This window comes from Moschus berezovskii, chromosome 1 (genome assembly GCF_049115385.1).
Source record: "Moschus berezovskii isolate FMDL1 chromosome 1, NW_MosBer_1.0, whole genome shotgun sequence".
NCBI classification, from domain to species: domain Eukaryota; kingdom Metazoa; phylum Chordata; class Mammalia; order Artiodactyla; family Moschidae; genus Moschus; species Moschus berezovskii.
In genome coordinates, this window is record NC_142460.1 from 21,815,361 (window position 1) to 21,835,976 (window position 20,616).

At 51.3% G+C, this 20,616-nt stretch overlaps 1 protein-coding gene across 1 annotated transcript in view; it reads right to left on the reverse strand.

Annotated features, from left to right (window-relative positions):
- Positions 1 to 492: 492 nt before the first annotated feature.
- HUNK (hormonally up-regulated Neu-associated kinase) overlaps positions 493 to 20,616 on the reverse strand; it is a 129,829-nt gene continuing 109,705 nt past the window's right edge. The window contains exons 9-11 of the mRNA XM_055421394.2: positions 14,846 to 14,893; positions 9,158 to 9,338; positions 493 to 4,484 (exon numbers count right to left, since the gene is read on the reverse strand). Of these exons, the coding sequence (XP_055277369.1) occupies positions 3,835 to 4,484; positions 9,158 to 9,338; positions 14,846 to 14,893 (879 nt within the window). The 3' untranslated portion in view covers positions 493 to 3,834. The remainder of the gene's footprint in view (positions 4,485 to 9,157; positions 9,339 to 14,845; positions 14,894 to 20,616) is intronic.

The window sequence follows — 20,616 nt, forward strand, 5'->3', positions numbered from 1 at the left end:
TCGGCTACATCCCAATACAAAACTAAAAGTTCAAAAGAAAAAAGAATTTTTTAAAAAAGCTGTCTTTCACCAGATAATCTCAAGTCCCCTTCTGTTCTAAAATGCTCTGATTCCTGAAACAAAGAAGGATTTATCACTCAGTCGTGTCCGATGCTTTGCAACCGCATGGACTGGAGCCCTTGGGCTTCTCCAGACAAGAATACTGGAGTGGGCTGTTACCATCATCAATACTAGCTACACATTCTGGTCCCCCCAGCCCCACCCCATCAAACTTCAGAGCGCTTCATGAAGCGAAAGCCGTGGACCTCTCACTTTCTACCATGCTATACTGCACAGGGAGGCCACACAGCTCAGGGGACACAGGGCTTAAGCAAGTCCACAAATACGAAAAACGCCTTGTGAGCAGTTATAAAGGAAGTCAGAACTGGGCCAATCCAAACACCCCATCTGGACTCCCCCTTCATTCTACTCATCACTTCAATTCCCCCTCACCCTCACCAAGTCCTGCAACAAGGACCAGATCTAAAGGGGACGTTCACAGATGTCATTCCTCATGCACCATTTTCACAGTCTTAAGCTAGTCTGGGTCTAGCTTAAGCAGACATTGAAATGGGCTTACGCATATGAAGATTTTATCAGGGCAGATGCCTGTGAGAAAATGGGGAGGGAGGCCAGGGAAATTCAGGAATTTCAGGGCTCCTCTGTCGGCTTGGACAGTAAAGAATCTGCCTGCAATGCAGGAGAACCAGGTTCAATCCCTGGGTCGGGAAGATCCCCTGGAGAAGGAAATGGCAACCCTCTCCAGTGTTCCTGCCTGGAGAATTCCATACACAAAGGAGCCTGGTGGGCTACTGTCTATGGGGTCACAAAGAGTCAGACATGACTGAGTGACTAACACTTTTACAGTCTCAGAAGGAAGAACCTGAACATTTCCCCTGCAAAAAAAAAAAAAGCTGATTCACCTTGAACTGCCATTTGCAGTACATCAGGCAGATAGAAGTCTGCAGGCACCCCTGTAGCAATGAAGCAAAGCCAAAAATGCCCTGAATACCCGCACCTCGATCCCCTCTTGTAGTCTGTCTGTTGCGGGGCCAAGAACCTTACTTAGAAGCCAACACCACTCTTTTGCAACATACTCTTAGTTTTCAGACATATCAGTCAATAAACGAAGCAGTCATAGTGAGGGAAAAGTGTATTTCACAGTCGTTATAAAAGTACATATATTTCAGAAAGGTGACATAAATACAGTCCTTACTTATGACCAAATCGTACAACCAAAGCCAACTTGACTTCCGGATATCACACGATGATAGTCGTCACTTCCGGCAGTAACTACACACAGGCTGATTGAGCTCACAGGTGCAGACTAACAAGAGACGGCCATGGGTCCAACAGACAAAATACACTTTGTACTTAGCAAAGGGATACTCAAGGCCTGCATATAAATATAATAAAATAATAAAGAACTCAACATTTCCCCCTCACTCGATTCCATAGATTTGTCAGGCGCTCACACACACAAAATATGGATTCTCCCCTTCCTCACTGGCCCCCCTCACCTCTCACTGGGCTTAGAATAAACCTGAGTTCACAGTTCAAGTTGCCAGTGGTGATGCAGACGGTCAGCTGTTCTGGAAGCGTGCCAGGATCGGGGAACATGTCCCAGCAGGTGAACACAGCGACACAGAAATGCTCATGGTCTCGAGGCAAGTAAAACACAAGAGAGACAGAGAGAGCTTAGACCAAGTTCGCAGGCATGCAGCCTGCAAGCCTACGGAGCCAACGCTTGCAGCTAGAAACCATCTTCAAAGAGGCTTCTTCACCAATCAAAAACCAAACACTCCATGTCAAATGGAGAGAGGGACTTCTCAGCTGCTTCTTTTCTTCTCTCTGCTTTAAAAAAATAAAAGCTCTATTTTTCAGTGGAAAGTTCCAGAGCCTGGTCTGGAGCCATCCAAAGGAGTGCCACTCCCCACAGCGGGGAGTCTGACCTCCTCCCAACAAGCCCCAGCGCTTGGGCGATCCCCAACAAGGTGGCGGGGGGAGCAGCCGCCCCGGATCTCGTCAAGATCAGCCAGGACTGGGCACAGCCAGGTGTCCACCCTCTCTTCGCTCAGCCAGGGACATCTGGGGCAGGAGGAGGTCACCAGTGCCGAATGAGAAGAAAGGAACGCCCACCCCCAGCACTCTCTGGCACAGGCTGGCTGCCGGTGGAAGCGAAGGAAGGCTTTGCACGGCTCCAGGGTCTTGGACTTCTTTCGGATCGATGGGCTGGGAGGACTATCCCTGGGGTGGCCCCAGCAGCAGTTTCTGGTACGCCCGCACCAGCCAGCAGTTGAAGACTCCAAGCCACAATGGAACCTGTCTCCGAGCTGACCTGCATCCAACCTGTGCTGATTCTACTTTTGCCAATTCTGTTCATGGCCGAGTGGTCCCCACCAAGGGCCAGGGTCCCGGCCCCAACGGAGACAGCTCCTGGCAGGCTCCAAACTAGACACAGTCAGACAACACTGGGATTCACAAAACACGTACACAGGGACGGCACGGACACAGACCCAGAGGTGCATCTTTGGTTCCATCCTTGGCAAAAGGTGTGAAAACCAACCACGGATTCAAAGCCTTGTTTGAGGAACACTGCTTTCCTCAAAGAAGATACAGTACTGTATTTTGAACGTGAGTCCCTCCACATGAGCCTCTCACCGCTCACGGCAAACTGGCTGAGCTCTAAACCACACTTGTTGCCTTGGCAGCTTGAAAACTGCATTGCACAGAGCTAATGGTGCCTTCCGGGCGCGTCCATATTCAACCTTACCTGTCTTCTCTTTCTAAATAACCGACTGTAACTGTGTTCTGCACCTTCCAGAAGGATCCGGGCTCTGTTGATCCGAAGGGAAGGACAGGTGGCTGGCTAGGATCACAGCCCCTCCTGCAGGCCACCACGGGCCAGTGCCACTGAAAACATCACCTGGGCAAGCCTTGATGCCCTCCATGCTCATCCTCTCATGAGAACAGGAGTTTGGTGAAATCACTTCCCATCTCACCACCCAGGTTTCTAAAAATCATGTTGACTCGATTTAACAACACCACATAAAGAACAATCACCTTTGGAGAAGATACTAATAATTCAACTGCTAGCAACTTTCAACCAAGTGAAAAAAAATTCCATCAAGACCCTGCTTGGCAAATGAGTGTCCCACATTGGTCCTTTCCATTCACGAGGGACCCCACTGTGGGGATCAGTCTTGGACCTGATCGGAGTGGGTGGTGCTGGTTTCTAAGCTTCCTGCCCATCTTCCCCAGGGGTTCCTGAAGCTGGGTTCTCTGGGTGACCAGCTCTTGCCACCCTGCAGGGAGTTCTCTCAATTAAAGGAGGGGAAACTGTGGCCTGGGTGCTTCCACTGCCATGTGACTGCTGAAATGAGACCAACCCACTGAGAGGCACACACAGAGCACAGAGTGGAGAAACAGCTCAGAAGGGTGTGTCGTCTGAGAAGGCCAGAGGCCCGTGCACGGTTCTCCCTGCCAGTCCGACCGAGGGGGGAGGGTGGAGGGCCAGTGAGCAGGTGGGAAGGAGGCCATGGGTGATGGAGTTGGCCACACAGACAGCCAACCCTCCTGGGAGTCTCAGCGTCTCCAGCGGGGACCCTGCATGAGACCGGGGAGTACAGGCTCTGGGTCTGTGGGTTTCAGCTGTAGGGACAGCGAATGTCAGGAGGAGGTGAGGGTGTGCAGGGTGCTCCAGGAGAGGCGTTAGAGTCTTCGCGCCCTGACAGATGCGTGGAGCTGCTCCACTGCTTTCCTTAGAAAAGCCTGGATGCCCTTCACTGGCCCAGGTCAGCACTGGCCTTTAACCCCGTCAGCCAAGTCGAAGGAGAGACTTGCAGGGGCCGGGGGCTGCAGCGGGGGCATGCTGGCCTCCAGGGGCCTGTCTGCAGGGGGCTGCAGGCTCTGATGCCGCTTCCTCAGCATCTGACCGATGCCCATCATGGGGAACCTGCCTCGGCTCTTGACACAGTTGGGGCTCCCCAGGGGTTGCGCAGGGCCATTACCAGGCCCCGGGGCTGGGGAGCACGTGCCCTCCTCTTTGTGGGGGCTGTTCTTATCTTCATGAGCAAAGGAGACCAGAGTGGGGTGCAAAGGAGTTTGGAGAGGCGACGGGCTTCCAGGCAGCAGGACGGGCGAGAGTGTCCGCTCACAGCGAGCCAGACCCCCAGGGGAGTTCAGAATCCTATAGTGATGTGATGGGGAGAGTAGTTCTGTCTGGTCGTCACGATCCACAGACTCAAAGGAGCGCACCATATCCAGCATCAGGGGGTCTTCCTTGATGGGGAGGCTGGTGCTCCCAGGCCCCTGCTGAGGGGGCTCTGGTTTCTTCACGATCCTGGGGGTCCTGGGGGGTGGCACGGGGATGAACTCCATGGAGGAGGAGGCCACACAATTGGAGTCTGAGGTTTTGCGAAAAATATTGCGGCAGCCAAAGGAATCTGCACATCAAGAAAGAAAAGGAAACATGAAGAAGCCACACGGTCAGTGCCCACGGCCCTGTTCCCATGCACTCGGACCTCCAGTTTCACTGAGACGGGGCGGGAGGTGCCCAGGGAGGTCAGATGGAACCAAGGAGCTCATGGCTTCCCATCTCCCCTTGGGGAACCAGACAGTCTTCCTGGAGTGGAGGGGACAGAAGGCCTCCTGGGTTCTGACTTGCCTCACGGCACCAGCTTAACTTCTGCTCTCCTTTTGGTTGCTTAAAATTCTGGACCCCATCCAAGTGCCTCTGAATGAAAAGGTCTGTGGCTCAACAGAATGACCACAAAACTGCCGGACATGTGGATTCCAACTCACTGAGGACTTGCAAATTTGGTCCTGAGATAATCAAAACCAGAAGGAAGGTTTCTTCGTAACTTTAAAAAAAAAATTATGGTAAAAATTATATAACATGAATTTTAAACTATTTATTACTTAACCTCTTTTAAGTGTACAGTGCAGTTAAGTACATTCACACGCTTGTGAAACAGAACTCTTCACTTGCAGATCTGCTAGTGGTTGCCTGGGGCAACTGGTCTATACATCTGACTACTCTAGCTCCTTCATGTAGGTGGAATCTACAGCATTTGTCCTTTCATAACTGGCTTGTTTCACTGAGTACAGTGTTCTCCAGGTTCCTCCGTGCTGGAGCATGGGTCAGAATTTCCTTCCTTTTTAAATTTTTATTTATTCATTATTTTTGGCTGTGCCGAGCCTTCATTGCTGTGCGGGGGCTACTCTCCAGCTGCGCTGTGCAGGCTTCTCATTTTGGCGGCCTCCCTTGCTGCAGAGCATGGGCCCCAGTGTGTGTGGGCTTCAGAAGTTGCAGCTCAAGGGCTCTAGCGCACAGGTTCAACAGTTGTGGCGCATGGGCTAACTTGCTCCTCGGCATGTGGGATCTTCCTGGATCAGGGATCAAACCCGTGGCTCCCGCATCGGCAGGCGGATTCTTTACCACTGAGCCACCAGGGAAGCCCCAGAATTTCCTCCCTTTTAAAGACTCTCTCGTGATTTCTAGTCTCCCTGAAGCCTCACCCAAACAGGGGTGAAACACTCTTCATCTATATATTTCAGGCAACCAGCCAACTCCCGTGGCTTCCATCTCAAGCGGGCACAGGCTAGAATCCAGGTTTGCAGACTTTGGCACAGAAGAAAGGAAACCCCCGGCGTTTGGCACTGAGGGACGTGAAGCCAGGTTGCCATGGACCAGGCCCTGTCTTGATTGGTTCTCCTACCATCACACCTGACAGCCCTGCTGGGGCCTGGAGGCAGGAGTGAGCTGTTCCCACCGGGAGCGATTTCGGTGACAGCCAAGGGCACGGGGAATCCTCTTCCCCTTACATAAATATATACACAGATCCCCAAATAAATCTCCTCCTGGGGCCAGCACAAATGCCTGAGATTCACAGGCAGAGAAAAGGGAAATTCATTGACGGCTAACATCTCCAGCATTCCAGCTGGCACACGAGCCCCCTGCCTCTCCCTGAGATGGCTGTGTGCCCCAGTCTTATAGCCCAGCTTCTCCCTCCACCCTCTTCTGCTTTCTCTGCTTGCCTAGAGGTGTAAATCCTGGCAGGATACCTCCCACAGGCACCCTATTTATTCCCACCCCAGAGACAGCCCCAGGGTAGAGACCCGGACCCTGCATGGTCCCCAGTGAGAAGGGCAGAGTCACCCGCCTGAGCCCTGGGCATGTCGGCTGGCTCCTCGTCACCCCATCCTTCCCGGGAGGGAGTCAGCTACCCTGGTCAGCAGAGAAAGCTCTAGAGCCAGGCTGCTGGGCTGGAAGTCTGGACTCCATCACTTACCAGCTCCCCGACTTTGGACAACTCTCTGTGCTATTTCCTCATCTCTAGAAATGGGGGTGAGAATGATCTCATGGGCTGAGGTAAGAGCTGAAGCAGCGCCCGCCACACCATGAGCGGTCAGTGTGAACTGTTAACACAGGATCCTCAGCGCTTCTCGGCACAGACTCCCAAATCCCAGGACAAAGGCAAAATGCAAAGGAACAGATGACAGTTGGCCCAGCAAAGTACCAAGGAACAGACTCTTATATAGTCTCTGGGGCTACATAAGTGAGTGAAGTTGCTCAGTCATGTCTGACTCTTTGTGACCCCATGGACTATTGCCCACCAGGCCCATCCATGGAATTTTTCAGGCAAGAATATTGGAGTGGGTTGCCATTTCCTTCTCCAAGGGATCTTCCCAACCTAGGGATCAAACCTGGGTCTCCCACATTGCAGGCAGATGCTTTACCATCTGAGCCACCAGGGAAGCCTGCTACAAAGTTAACCCCAAATATGCAGCTACTACCTAGACCTTCCTTCAGGGAACCCACAGGATGCCATTGTCGAGGGCCCGGATTCACTGCTGGTTCCAAAGCCAGAAAGGAAAGTCTCCCAAAGAGGAATAAGCGCAGTCTCTCCAGTGGGGCCCCTGCCTTCCTGGCGCCTGCAGAATTAAATGGAACCAAGTAGATTTACTGTTCCCTGGGTGACAGCTGGTCCCTCCTAGAGTCAGAAGGACCCATGCTACTGTTTTGAATGTCCCCAGTACCCTACCAACAAAGGTCTGTCTAGTCAAGGCTATGGTTTTTCCAGTGGTCATGTATGGATGTGAGAGTTGGACTATGAAGAAAGCTGAGCACTGAAAAATTGATGCTTTTGAACTGTGATGCTGGAGAAGACTCTTGAGAGTCCCTTGGAGTACAGGGAGATCAAATCACTCAATCCTAGAGGAAGTCAACCCTGAATATTCACTGGAAGGACTGATGCTGAAGCTCCAATACTCTGGCCACCTGATATGACGAACTGCGTCACTAGAAAAGACCCTGCTGCTGGGCAAGATTGAAGGCAGGAGGAGAAGGGAGCTACAGAGGATGAGATGGTTGGATGGCATCACCGACTCAATGGACATGAGTTTGAGTGAACTCCAGGAGATGGTGAAGGACAGGGAGGCCTGGCGTGCTGCAGTCCATGGGGTCGCCAAGAGTGAGAGATGATATTGTGACTGAACAACAGCAGGATACTTCCCTGATAGTTAATGTCAGACAGCCAGAGCCCTCCTGGAGCCTTAGTTTCTTCACATTTAAAACAAAGGGATCAAAGGCTGGACTCCACCACCTCTCCCATCCCCCTCTGTAAGGAGAACACTCCTCTACTCCACAGTTGGCTGCAGGACACTCACCCCCTGGCCCTGTGCCCCCTCTGGGGTCTCGGGGTGTGTTAAGTCTCCTTTCCGCATCCCTGGATGCCTGCTCCAGAGGAGGGAGACCCATATCCGTCAGTTACCTCATGTGCTGGGTGATGAATGAGGAGGAGAAGCCCACACGTGTTTCTCATTGAAGTGAAAAGTCCAAGTGTAAATAGCTCAGTTGCATTCAACTCTATGCAACCCCCATGGACTGTAGCCCGCCAGCCTCTTCTGTCCATGGAATTCTCTAGGCAAGAATACTGGAGTGGGTTGCCATTTCCTCCTCCATGGATCTTCCTGACGTAGGGATCAAACCTGGATCTCTTGCATTGGCAAGCCGATTCTTTACTGTCTGAGCCATCAAGGGAGCCCTTATTTCACTGGATCCACCCAATAGCTCTGACAGGTAGGTTTCCTTTCACAAGGAAGGGAATCAGTAAAGATCCTCAGAGGGAGAGGAACTTGGGGCATCAGCAGCCTCAGAGTGGGGTTTGAGCACCCTACCTCCACCCAGAGCCCAGACTCTGTGGACCACGTGTCACTGCCTCTCAGGGTGCACTTTTCAGGGAAGGCTCCCACGAGGGCACGCCCCATCCCTGCTCCTGAACCCCGATCTCTGCCCCCCAGAACTGAACACCAAGGCCTGGCTCCATGGTACTATGTACCCCAATCTCTGCTACCTCAATAAAATACCAAGCACCCCAGTTTCTGCTCCCACAATGCCATGCACCCTGGTATCTGCTCTCCCACAAAACCATGCACCCCAGTCTCTGCTCCCATAGTACCACCCACCTTTATGTCTGCTTCTCCAAAATCATCTCTCCTGCACTCCATCTCTATTCCTGCACCCAATCTCTGCTCCTGCACCCCAATCTCTGCTCTTGCACCCCATCTCTGCTCCTGCACCCCAATCTCTATTCCTGCACCCCAATCTCTGCTCCTGCACCCCAATCTCTGCTCCTGCACCCCATCTCTGCTCCTGCACCCCATCTCTGCTCCTGCACCCCATCTCTATTCCTGCACCCCATCTCTGCTCCTGCACCCCATCTCTGCTCCTGCACCCCATCTCTATTCCTGCACCCCATCTCTGCTCCTGCACCCCATCTCTATTCCTGCACCCCATCTCTGCTCCTGCACCCCATCTCTGCTCCTGCACCCCAGTCTCTGCTCCTGCACCCCAGTCTCTACTCCTGTAATACTTTACACCCTGATTTCTGCACCCACCCCATCTCTGGTTTCTCAAATCCTGCCCACACAGGTGGACCACACCAAGCAGTCAGGACCTTACTTGTTCTCACATCGCCTCTCAAGCGTTAATTCTGCTTTCCCATGGGCACAGGAGCCGTGTCTGTCCCAGGGGCCCACACAGACACCAGCATGGGGTGCACAGCAGCCACGCAGTTGCACATGAGCGGCCCGGAGAGCCCCCACGCTGACCCACCTTTGTCGGGGCACCCAGGCTTGGAGGCCTTGCGGTCCTTGAGCAGGGCCCTGGTGCTCTGAATCTGCGTGATGAGCGAGGCCGATGGCTGTTTGTGTGATGGCAGGTTCTTGTCCAGCTTCTTGGAAAACGGTCGATGAAGAAAATCCCCTCTTTTTTCTTGTTCTTTGGGCTTTTTATCCTTCCAATCAGAAGCAAACACAGGTACTCAGACGCACACAAGAATGCACAACAGGATCCCTCTTTGAAGAGTTATCAAAGTAGAGTTAAGAAACCTCAGTTTTCTAAAATGCCAGGCTCTCAGCTGCATGTTGAACAAGGGAAGCGCCCAGACCCAGAGGATGCTGCAGGGAAGCCACGGCCCTCTCCCTGGGCCACAGTGGGCTTCAGTGGTCCCCAGCTCCCTGCACTGTAATGTTCTAACATGTTCCAACAAGGGCAAGGATATCCCTGGGTGGTCCATTTTCCTAGAACAAGCTGAAGAAACCGAAATAAAGCCTATGAGGATTCCTGTTAACCTCCCATCTTAGTTACAGCAGAGTCCTAAGATTCTGCTCAAGTAGAGGATCTGCAGAGGCAAAAAGTGCTCCATCATAACCTCAGTGTTTATGTGTTCAGTGAAGCCAAGGAGATGGACGACCAACCCATGGAGCCCTGAGGCTGCCTGGGTTAATTTCTGATCCCTGTCTTCCTCTGCTCAAGTGGGCTCTTGTTCAGTCACTAAGTCATGTCTCTACTGCGTGCTCAGTCACTCAGCTATGTCTGACTTTTTGCGACCCTGTGGATTGTAGTCCACCAGGCTCCTCTGTCCATGGAATTTTCCAGGCAGGAATACTGAAGTGGTTTGCCATTTCCTCTTCCAGGGGATCTTCCTGACCCAGGGATCGAACCCATATCTCCTGCACTGCAGGTGGACTGTTTACCACTGAGCCACCTGGGAAGCTCACGTGGGCTCTCACTTGTGTACTTAAATTGGCACAATTCAGCCATTTGTGCCGTCAAGTCTTACCCTGATTGAACTCAATTATAATCCCTCTGATGGGACTGAAGACTGTTTTATACATCTTCAACCCCACAGCCTCTGGCATGAAGCCAGGCACAGAGAGAAAGCTTATTAAATACTTCTTGAAATATTTAAAAAACAAAAACAAAAAAAGCCAGTGGAAACAGAACTGAATTAAAATTAATTGGGTTCAAGCTTCTGGGAAGGGTGATGCCACAAGGAAGAAGCTTTTTTCAGGCCCTAAAGACTGTGTTTGATGTTTACTGCTAAACAGAGGCAACCGAATCCCTGACCTCACCAGGAGTGGGGGGTGCAGGGGGGAAGAGACCAATTTTCACATTTTTGCCTTAAACCTTAAGAACATTTGCAATTCAAGAGAGCTCATCTATTTTTCATGGATGCTGTTGAAAAGCTTCTGAAGGAAACATCCCCTTGCACTTGGGTAGCCCTTTCTAACAAAGATTTTCAAAGACTTTCTGGATTGGGGTTCATTATGTCCAGGTTTTGAGTGGGAAAGATGGCAGGAAAGAAATGGGATTTGGGGGCACCCAGCCTTGAGTGTCACCTCAGGACAGTAGCTGCTGGGAGCCCAGACCTTGGCTGAGGTGGCTCATTCCCCCCACGGACAGATGAGGCAGGACGAAAGCAGAGGTGAAGCTCCTGCAAACACCTTCATCTTTTCAGCCACCACCACCTTTACTGAGGATGCTCGGAATGCCAGATGCTACGCTAAGAGCATGACCCACGATGAGGCAAATCCTGTTATCCCCTCTTCCAGAGGTGCCTGCAGTAGCTAAATATACCCAGACAATTAAAAAAGATACATGCACCCCTATGTTCACAACAGCCTAGACCTGGAAACAACCTAAATGTCTGTCGACAGATGAATGGATAAAGGAGATGTGGTTATACACATACAGTGGAATACTACACAGCTGTGAAAAGAGAATGCCATTTGCAGCAAGGTGGATGCAGCTAGAGATACCATCCCAAGTGAAGCAAGGCAGAAAGAGAAAGACAAGTACCATAGGATATCACTTATATGTAGAACCTAGGGCACAAGTGAACCTATCTACAAAGCAGAAAGAGACTCACAGAGAACAGACTTGTGGTTACCAAGGGGAAGCGGGGAGGGGGCGGGATGGAGTGGGATTTGGGGGTGGGTAGATGCAAACTATCACACGGAGAATGGACGAACAAGGGCCTACCGTTGAGCACAGGGAACTATGTTCAATATCCTGTGATGAAACCATAATGGAAAAGAATAGTCAAAAATAGGGATGCATACACACGTATAACTGAGTCACTTGGCTGTCCAGCAGACACGGGCACAATGCTGTAAATCAACTTCAATTTTTTTAAAAAAGAATTCGCCCAGGAGCCTGACAGCAACCCAGATTTTTGCAGCCCTCCCTGAAGGTCGATGTGTTCTTAACCCTTGACTCCACGCTGCCCTCTGGAAGCTGGAGCAGGGCCAGGCTTGTTCTGGTGGCAGAGAGAAAGGCGAGGCACGGCGACTGCCTGGGGCGAGGACCACACTAGCCCAGCGCATCCAGGATGCTACAGATGAGACCGTGAGCAGGATGCCAAAGGGCGGGGCGGGGCGGGGGTGCATCTGCTCCAGGTCAAGGCCAAGCACAATTCTCCACTGCCTCCCTTTCCCTCTTTCTATCAAACACCAACAGGCCCTCTGCTCTACAGCAAAGAAGAGTGAACTTTCACCATCCCCAGCCTCCCCTCAAGCAACAAATGGCCTGTCCCAAAAAGTCTGGCAGAATTCCGTCCCAAAGTCTGGCTCCATTCTATCTGTTTTTATAAGCAAACTCATCAGTTCTACCTGATAACACCTTAAGCAGGAAAAAAGAAATCAAACGCACTTTTGTGATACATCGTAAAACAATATTTGGAATAAAAAATAAAACTGGAGTTCCGCCCACTACCACCCATACCCAAACACTGCCCCCTTCTTAGGATTTTTTTTTAGGACAATGAATACATCTTCCTTTGGGATACCCTGCATTTCCTACTCTCAAAGGGCTCCTGCCGGCAGCCTCCTGGGTTCATCTCAGCTCCTTCTAACTCTCTGTGACTTCTCAAAGATAAAGGATCAAGATGCAAACTTTCAGGGGGGCCAGTATCACCACCCAGACAGAGCTCATGAACCAAAGGGTGTCCAAGATGTGAGAGTTCTCTGTAGGACGAGATCAAAGTTGGCTCTGGAAATCTCTCCGGCAACCCACAAAAGGATCTTGGCAATGAGCGGAGCTGACTCACTGGACAAGCCCCTGATGCTGGGAAAGATTGTGGGAAGGAGAAGCAGGCAACAGAGGATGAGATGGTTGGATGGCATCACCAACTCAATGGATATGAGTCTGAGCAGACTCTGGGAGAGAGCAAAGGACAAGGAACTGTGCTGCAGTTCATGGGGTCACAAAGAATCAGACACGGCTGAGCACTGAGCAATAACAACAAGAAAGCCCACGATGGGGACAGAAGAAAGGGGACCTGGATATAGGACTAGAGTCCTCCTGTCAATCCCGCACCTTGGTGCTGTCGCTCAGTCGTGTCCAACTCTTGGCGACCCCAGGGACTGCAGGACGCCAGGCTTCCGTGTCCTTCAACATCTCCCGGAGTTTGCTCAAACGCATGTCCATTGAGTTGGTGATGCCATCCAACCATCTCATCCTCTGTTGTGCCCTTCTCCTCCTGCCCTCAATCTTTGGCACCGTGGCACTTCCTCCAAACTCCCCTCATCCGCTCCCCCCAGCCCCCGAGCATTCTTCTCAGCCTGAAAGAACAGATGACTTCATAGTGACTGGTTTCTAGGGAGATGCCAAGAGTTTACTACCCATCTGCTCCTTGGGGGTTGGGGGACAATGCCCTGGCTGTGTCCCGGTGGACAGGTCACCAGCCCCCAGGAAACTGACTTGTTTACAAGCAGCCATCTTCATGTCTTCCAAGCAGAGGTTCATAAATGCAACCGATTTTCCAATTCTACCATTTTCATTTGCATGGCCTATTTTCTCCAAAAGAGATTTCCCAGGGAGAAGGATGCTAAATTGCCTTATGTAACAGAAACAGATCTTCAGAAGGACTAATTATGTTCCCCCTTCGACAAGCCTGCACCCACTCCTGCACACCCCACCCAGCAACGCTGGCTGCCTGCAGGCCTCTTTGGTTTCCCTCTGATTCTCATGGGTGGGCAGTATGCCCCTCATCCGCAAGTGCCTAAGGGCTGGTGGTGGAGCTGAAGCCTCAGGGGTCTTCTCTGTCCCCTCAGCTCAGTCCATACTCTCCAAGGCGGATCCAGGAGGAAATCAGAGGCCCCAGATGCAAGCAAACCCCACACAAAACAGCCTCTTCTTCTCTTTAAACCGTTTTCCAACCACCACACATGTGCATGGATGTTTTTCAAAAAAACTGGATGATTTGAATATGTGGACCCGGACTTCCCTGGTGGTCCAGTGGTAAAGAATCTGCCTGCCATGCAGAAGACATAGGAGATGAGGGTTCGATCCCTGGGTTAGGAAGATCCTAACCTGGAGGAGGACGTGGCAACCCACTCCAGTATTCTTGGATCCTGGAGAATCCCCACAGACAAAGGAGCCTGGCAGGCTATAGTCAATGGGGTTGCAAAGAGTCAGACATGACTTACCGACTGAGCACAAGCCCAAGCCCATTACATAAGGGAAAGCCACAGAGGCCTGATTCTGCCATAGGAAACAAACAAACGAGTTGAGAATAAAAAGGGCTTGGTTCATAAATTAGGCCACTGAACCGGAAAGCCGTGGACTATTCTAAACCCCACTTCTTTACAGGTAGAAACACAAATGCACAGCCAAGTTTGTTGTTATAGCAAGATGAATAAAAAAAAAAAAGTCAACTACGCAGGTGGCTCTAGTGGTAAAGAACGTGCCTGCCAATGTAGGAGACATACATGGGTTTGATCCCTGGGTTGAGAAGATTCCCTGGAAGAGGGCATGGCAGCCCCCTCCAGTACCTGGATAGAGAAGCCTGGTGGGCTACAGATCATAGGGTCAAAGAGTCCAACACGACTGAGTGACTTAGCACACATACAGAGAAAGCTGATCTGATCTGAGGGGATTCTGACAAATCCACTTACAATAGGATTCTGCATGTCTGAATTCAGGACAGGATGAGGGGTGTGCAGAGTCCAGAGCTCTGGTCAGGGAGTCACTAATCTTCAGGGTCAGATGCAACGGTGACTTTCATGTGTCAAGTTGGCTAGGCCAGGGCACCCAGTGTCTGGTCAAACACCAGTCTACAGTTTGTGGTGAAGGTTTGTGTTAGATGAGAATGACATTTAAATCAGTAGGCTTCTGAGTACAGAAGCTTATCTTCCACAATCTGGGTGGGTCTTGGGCAATCAGTTGAAGGGGTTAAGAGAAGACTTCATGTTGATGTTTGGCAGAAACCTACACAATAGTGTAAAGCAAATATCCTTCAATTAAAAATAAACTTAATTTTAAAAAAAGAGAGAGAGAAGACTAAAATGTCCTGGGAAAGAAGGAATTCTGCCTCCAGAAGACTTGGGACTGGAGCTGAAACATCAGCTCTTACCTGGGTGTCCATGCATCATACACACACACACACACATATACACTATTGATTCCGTTTTTCTGGAGGACTCTGTCTAATCCATCAGAACCCCCCCAATTTCTTACCTGCACAGCATGAAATTCAAGGTCTCTTGTCCAGGTGTCCAGGGAGGCCTGCAAAAAAAACAGCATTTTTCACCAATTCAAGAAGCTGCACTTGTTGTTTATTCCCTAAACTCTACCCCTTCCTACCTGCAGCTCTGGTTGAGGGTTACCCATTTCAGTGTTTGCAGACAAGAAATCAAACTGTCCCAGAAGCAGGCGGCAGATGTCCTAATTCCTGCCCTGCAGAAATTTTCTAGGTAAGGTTTATATTAAAGTCTAGGACACATGATGGAGGGGTGCTCTGATGATGAGTAAGGCGTTCACTTGGTTTTCTCAATCAACAAAAGCACGCATGAAAACGGCGCCTGGATCAAGAAACAGAACCCAGCCAACGCCTAGAAGTCCCTTGTTCCCACATTCTCCTCCTGTTCCCAAAGGTAACCACCACTCTGATTTACCACAGCAGAGACTTGATTCTAAACTTGATTGTTAAAATTTGTGCAGGACTTCCCTGGTGGTAAGAATCTGCCTGCCAATGCAGGAGACACAGGTTCAATCCCTGATCTGGAAAGATTCCACGTAGCTTGGAGCGACTGAGCCCATGGGCCACATCTCCTGAAGTCCGCAAGATCTCAGGCCCATGAACCATAACAACTAGAGCCTGTGCTCAACAGCTAGAGAAGCCACTGCAGTGAGAAGCCCACACACCACAGCTGCTCATCGCAACCAGAGAAAGCCTGGGCACAACAACCAAAACCCACTGTAGCCAAAAGGAACATCAATTCAAAAAAAGTTTTCTTTTAATTTGTACCGATTTTGAAATGACACAAAGAAAATACTGTAATATTCTACGTTTAAACTGATAGCTCCCATTATGCATTTAATCACTGTGGCAGTGGTGGCTTAGGTGCTCAGTCGTGTCCAACTCTTTGCAACCCCATGGAATGCAGCCTGCTAGGCTCCTCTGTTCATGGACTTTCCCAGCAAGAATACTGGAGTAGGTTGCCACTTCCTTCTCCACGGGATCTTCCCAACCCTGGGATCGAACCCACATCTCCTGCATCTCCTGCTGGGCAAATGGGTTCTTTACCACCGAGTCACCTGGGAAGCCCGCATTTCATCACACTCCTCCAAATTCAGATGTTGGAGTCCTAACCCCTAGACCTCAGAATATAGCTTCACTTGAAGACACGGTCAGGACAGGCCCGTCCCGTCCCCTCTGAAGCCTGGCGGGAGGTACTGTGGGGACTGTGAAAGCTCACGCTCCTTGGCCTTTGAGATGGAACCTCTTCCTTGTGTTACCTTTTCAGAGGTGATCAAGTTAAGGTCATCAGAGTGGGTTCCAGTGCAGTGTGACCAGAATCCTTAGAGAAAGGGAGTAACTGGTCATGGACACACACATACACACAGAATGCCATGTGAAGATGAAGGCAGTGATTGAGGGATGCTCCTACAAGCCCATGAATACTGAAGACTGTTGGCGCCCACCAGGAGCTAGGAGGCAGGAAAGATTCTCCCTCACCATCTCAGAGGGAATCAGTCCTGCAGACACCACGACCTTGACCTTCTGGATTCCCAAACCAGGAGATGACACATGTCTTCTGTCTAAGCCAGCGGTCCCCCGGGGCACTGGGAGTTGGTTCCGGGGAAGACCGTTGTTCCAGAGACCGGGGTGGGAGCTGGCTTGCGGATGATTCAAGCGCATCACCTCTATTGCTCACTTCATTTCTACCATGATTACATCAGCCCCACCTCAGATCATCAGGCGTTAGATTCTGGAGGTGGGGGACCCCTGGTTTAAGCCACTTGGTTTGTGGGACTTCGTGATGGGAGCCCTCGCAGACTCATACAGCCCCTCCGCCACCATCTGCATGACTTAACTTCCAAAGCTGCGGTGTTACTTGGATATCGCAGAAAAGCCCTCACATTTCTAAGTGACATTTTGCTACATATCAGCATGATTTTTCAAGACTTGGACAACACTGGCTTCCGGCTCTCTGTGGCTTTACTGAGCCAGTTTACTAGTGATGACTGCCCTGCCACGACCCTCCATGGCGCGCCCCCTGCCCCCCTGGACCTCTCTTTTAGGAAAAGGAGTCTCTGGGGCATTAGCCCAAGGTGAGACAAGGGTCTCCTTTTCCAGACGTGATCTATGCCTGCTACAGTAAGAAGATGGGGAGAAAGTGGCAAAGTCATACCATGATAGCACTAGAATCCTGAGAAGGAAAGTGTTTTCTGCTTAATTCAGCTCCTCCATTTCCTAGGAGAAAAAACTGGGATCCAGAAGAAGAAAGAGGCCAACACTTGCCCTCAATGCCCAGACACGGCCCCAGAGCCACCCCCTAGCCCGCTTGTGTACAACCTTGAACTTCACCCCGCTGTTCCTGTTCACATCGCCCATCCCCTCTGCTTCTCCACCTGGACCAGCTGGGCTGAAACCCACAGAGGCCCGGAGTGGGCTCTCCCTGGAGAATCTGGCCTCTTTCAGTCTTTCTCACCACTTTTTCTAGCTGGCCCCATTCCACTTTGCTAGGTTCCAACGGAGAGGAGCTGGGTCATCTAGCCAGAGCCTGTAATTTAATTAGCTCAAGTATCTCTGCGGTTTGGAGAAAACAAATGGAAACTAGAAAATTGAAATGCTGTTTCCCCATTAGCGTTTCTATTGAAACTCTAACCATTAAATATTGCGACAAATGTTTTAAAATGCTTACCATGTGTTTTCGGGCCAAATGCAATAAGCAGCCGAGAAAAATAATCCAGATGAAAAAAAAAGAGGCCCCTTTCGCATTGTGGCTCTGACACTTTAAGCACACAGCAGTGTCGGGTACCAGGGCAACCAAGGACATGGGCATCAGCGAAGTGGCTTAGAGGCTGCCTAGGATACACACTTAGGGGATGTGGCACATCTAAGTTTGCATTATTACCTGAGGCCAGGGGAGACTAGCAGTGACTTCTGTATCCCTTGGACCCCAGCCGAGGTGACCACCCCCAGGGCAAGTGACTGTAAGAGGTCCCTCCCATAGGGCATGGCCATCAAGTGATGGCAATTCAATTTGAATGCTGTCATGCAGGTGGTCCCCCTACTTTAACCAAGCTAGGTGTCCCAGCTGGAATGTTCGACCTTCCCAAGATGCTGACCCAATTCCATTTTCTGAGACTCAGGCCAAGGTCCACTTGATTATTTCATTTCTTTGTTCAGTAAATATTTATTAAGCCTCTACTGTGAGCTAGGCATCATGCAGGCTCTGGAGATACTGTGAGGGACAAAAGGGATGCTGTCCCAGGGGCCCTCCTGATGGTCCAGTGGTTAAGTGCCCAGTGCAGGGGAACTCGGGTCTGACCCCTGGGTGGGGAACTAAGACCCCACGAGCTGCGGGGCAACTAAGCCCAAGCGCTACAGCTAAGAGCAAGAGCTGTCACAGAGAGAAATAGAGGGGACGCCTTCCCTCCGCTTAAGGAGTCCACAGCCACAGTGGGAGACAGATGAGCACCAAAGCATCCCAGAACAAACAGAGCCTCATCCGGGGGTCGGCCCCGGGAGGCGGGAGGCATGCGACAGCCTGCCCTGGAGAGGCGCGGCCCAAAGGCAGAGGCCAGAGAGTAGCAGGGGGCCATGAGGACGTGACCCTGCCGTCGCATCTGAAGACAGACAGAAATTAACTCAGCAGAAAGAGACTGGGAGAACATTCTGGAAGAGAATAGGGTGTGTACAGCCCTGGAAGCCAAGAGAGCACAGAAGTCTGAAGGCCCATGGGACTGAGCAGGAGGCAAGAAGCAGGGGGACATCCCTGGCGGTCCAGTGCTTAAGACTCTGCACTTCCAATGTAGGGGCCACAGGTTCCATCCCTGGTCAGGGAACTAAGATCCCACGTGCCTCAGGGAGTAACCACATGAAAATTTAAAAAATAATAATAATGAGGGCAAGAAGCAGGGTGGTGGGGGTGGGGGAAGGGGTAGCTAAAAGATAAGGTTGGAGCTGCTGGCAGAAGCCAGTCTGATCTGGGACACAGTGGCCACGTCACAGTTTGTCTTCCATGGTAAAGAGCCTTTGAAGGCTTCGAGCGGGGAAGCAATATGGTCTCATTTGAGTGTGAACAGCTCACTCTGGCCTGTGTGCGGACAGCGTGTAGTCATGACTGCATTCATGCTGACGAAGAGGGGATAGTTAGGAGGCTGCAGCTGAGGTCCATGCAAGAGGTAACAGGGGCTGGACCAGGGCGGGAGCAGGGGGCTGGGGAGCTCCAGGAGTCAAGCTGGCAGAATGTGGAGACGACTGGCTCTCAGGGGTGAGCTTGCTGTGCGCATGCTCAGTCACTCAGTCATGTCCAGCTCTTTGCAACCCCGTGAACTGTGGTCCACCAGGCTCTTCTGTCCATGGGACTTTTTCATTTTTTAGGCAAGAATATCGGAACAGGTTGCCATTTCCTTCTCTAGGGGATTTTTCTTGACACAGGGATCGAACCTGCGTCTCCCGCATTTCAGGCAGATTCTTCACCACTGAGCCACCTGGGAAGCTCTTGGGGGTGAGGGAAAGGAATAAAAAGGACTCTGCCCAGTAATGATGGCGAGGCTGCCATTTGGAGACAGAGAGCAGGGCCAGGGCAGGAGGGCTGCTGTGCGGTTGGTTCCTGTGCGCTACGTTGGAGACCTGCACTCATGCAAGGGGAGGTTTGGGAAGCAGTTGGCCGGCGGGGTCTGGAGCTTGGCGGTGTCTGGCCCTTCACTGTCTCTGATCTTCCACTCGCAACCCAAAAGCCATGCATGTGCTTCCTGCCCAGAACCAACCCACACAACCCACACCACCAAAGGCTCATCTCCACCCTCACCATGCTGGAGCCTCAGTCTCAGAGGAAGGGGGCCTCCAGTCCGGGGTCAGGGCTAGACCCCACCCGGGCTGCTCTGAACGCCTGCCCGTCCCCATCCTCTGCTGCGGTTTCTTCCTCTGCCCCCTACCCTGACTCCTTCCCAACCCCATGCATCCTTCAAGCAGAGGCAGTCATGTACCCCCCATTCATCGCCAGCATCATCCACAGAGAGATCTATGCTCACTGTCTTCACTCCCCCCAATCCAGACAATTTCTTCTCTGCCCTTCCACTTCTTCCACATCAAGCAGCTGCTCAGCCGTCACCACGGGCCATTTTACACTTGACCTTTCCCATGTCCTCCCCAACATCCTTCCCAACATCCTTCCCTCCTGGGTCTCCAGCTGCCCTCGGATCTTCGCTTGTTCCTCTGTCATCAGCATCTCCTCTTCTCCGCTTGCTTGAATCATGCCATCCCCCAGGCTCTGTCTAGAGTGATCAGCCTCCCTCTCCCAACCCAGCTGCCTACCTCAGCCCCGCCTTGATGCTCGGGGTGGCTTCATGCACACGGCAGCTCAGCACCCCTGTCACCTGTATCACTGCGGTGGTCTGGGCCACGTTGCACTTGCTTTCTGTTGCCACAATGAAGCACAGCCCAGCGGGCTCCATATTCTATAGGAAATCCCTGAGCAGGCAGGGTCCAAATTTGGGATAATACGATACTAGTCTTTACTCTGAAACCAAAGAATCTTGGTATTTTCTCTCAGGTATGTTGTAGGTGGCATCAGGTCACCAGGGACAGCAGACTGGAAACGTTCACTCCTGATCCTCACCTTCCTTATTTTCTTCTCCTGATGCCAAGTGTTACATACACATGACTTTCAGCATCTCATTTTTATCTTTTGGCGATCTGACAGTAGATTCCAATTGTGACTCCATTGGGAATCATCCAGTGAGCTTTAAAAAATACTGATCCCCCAGATTTGGGA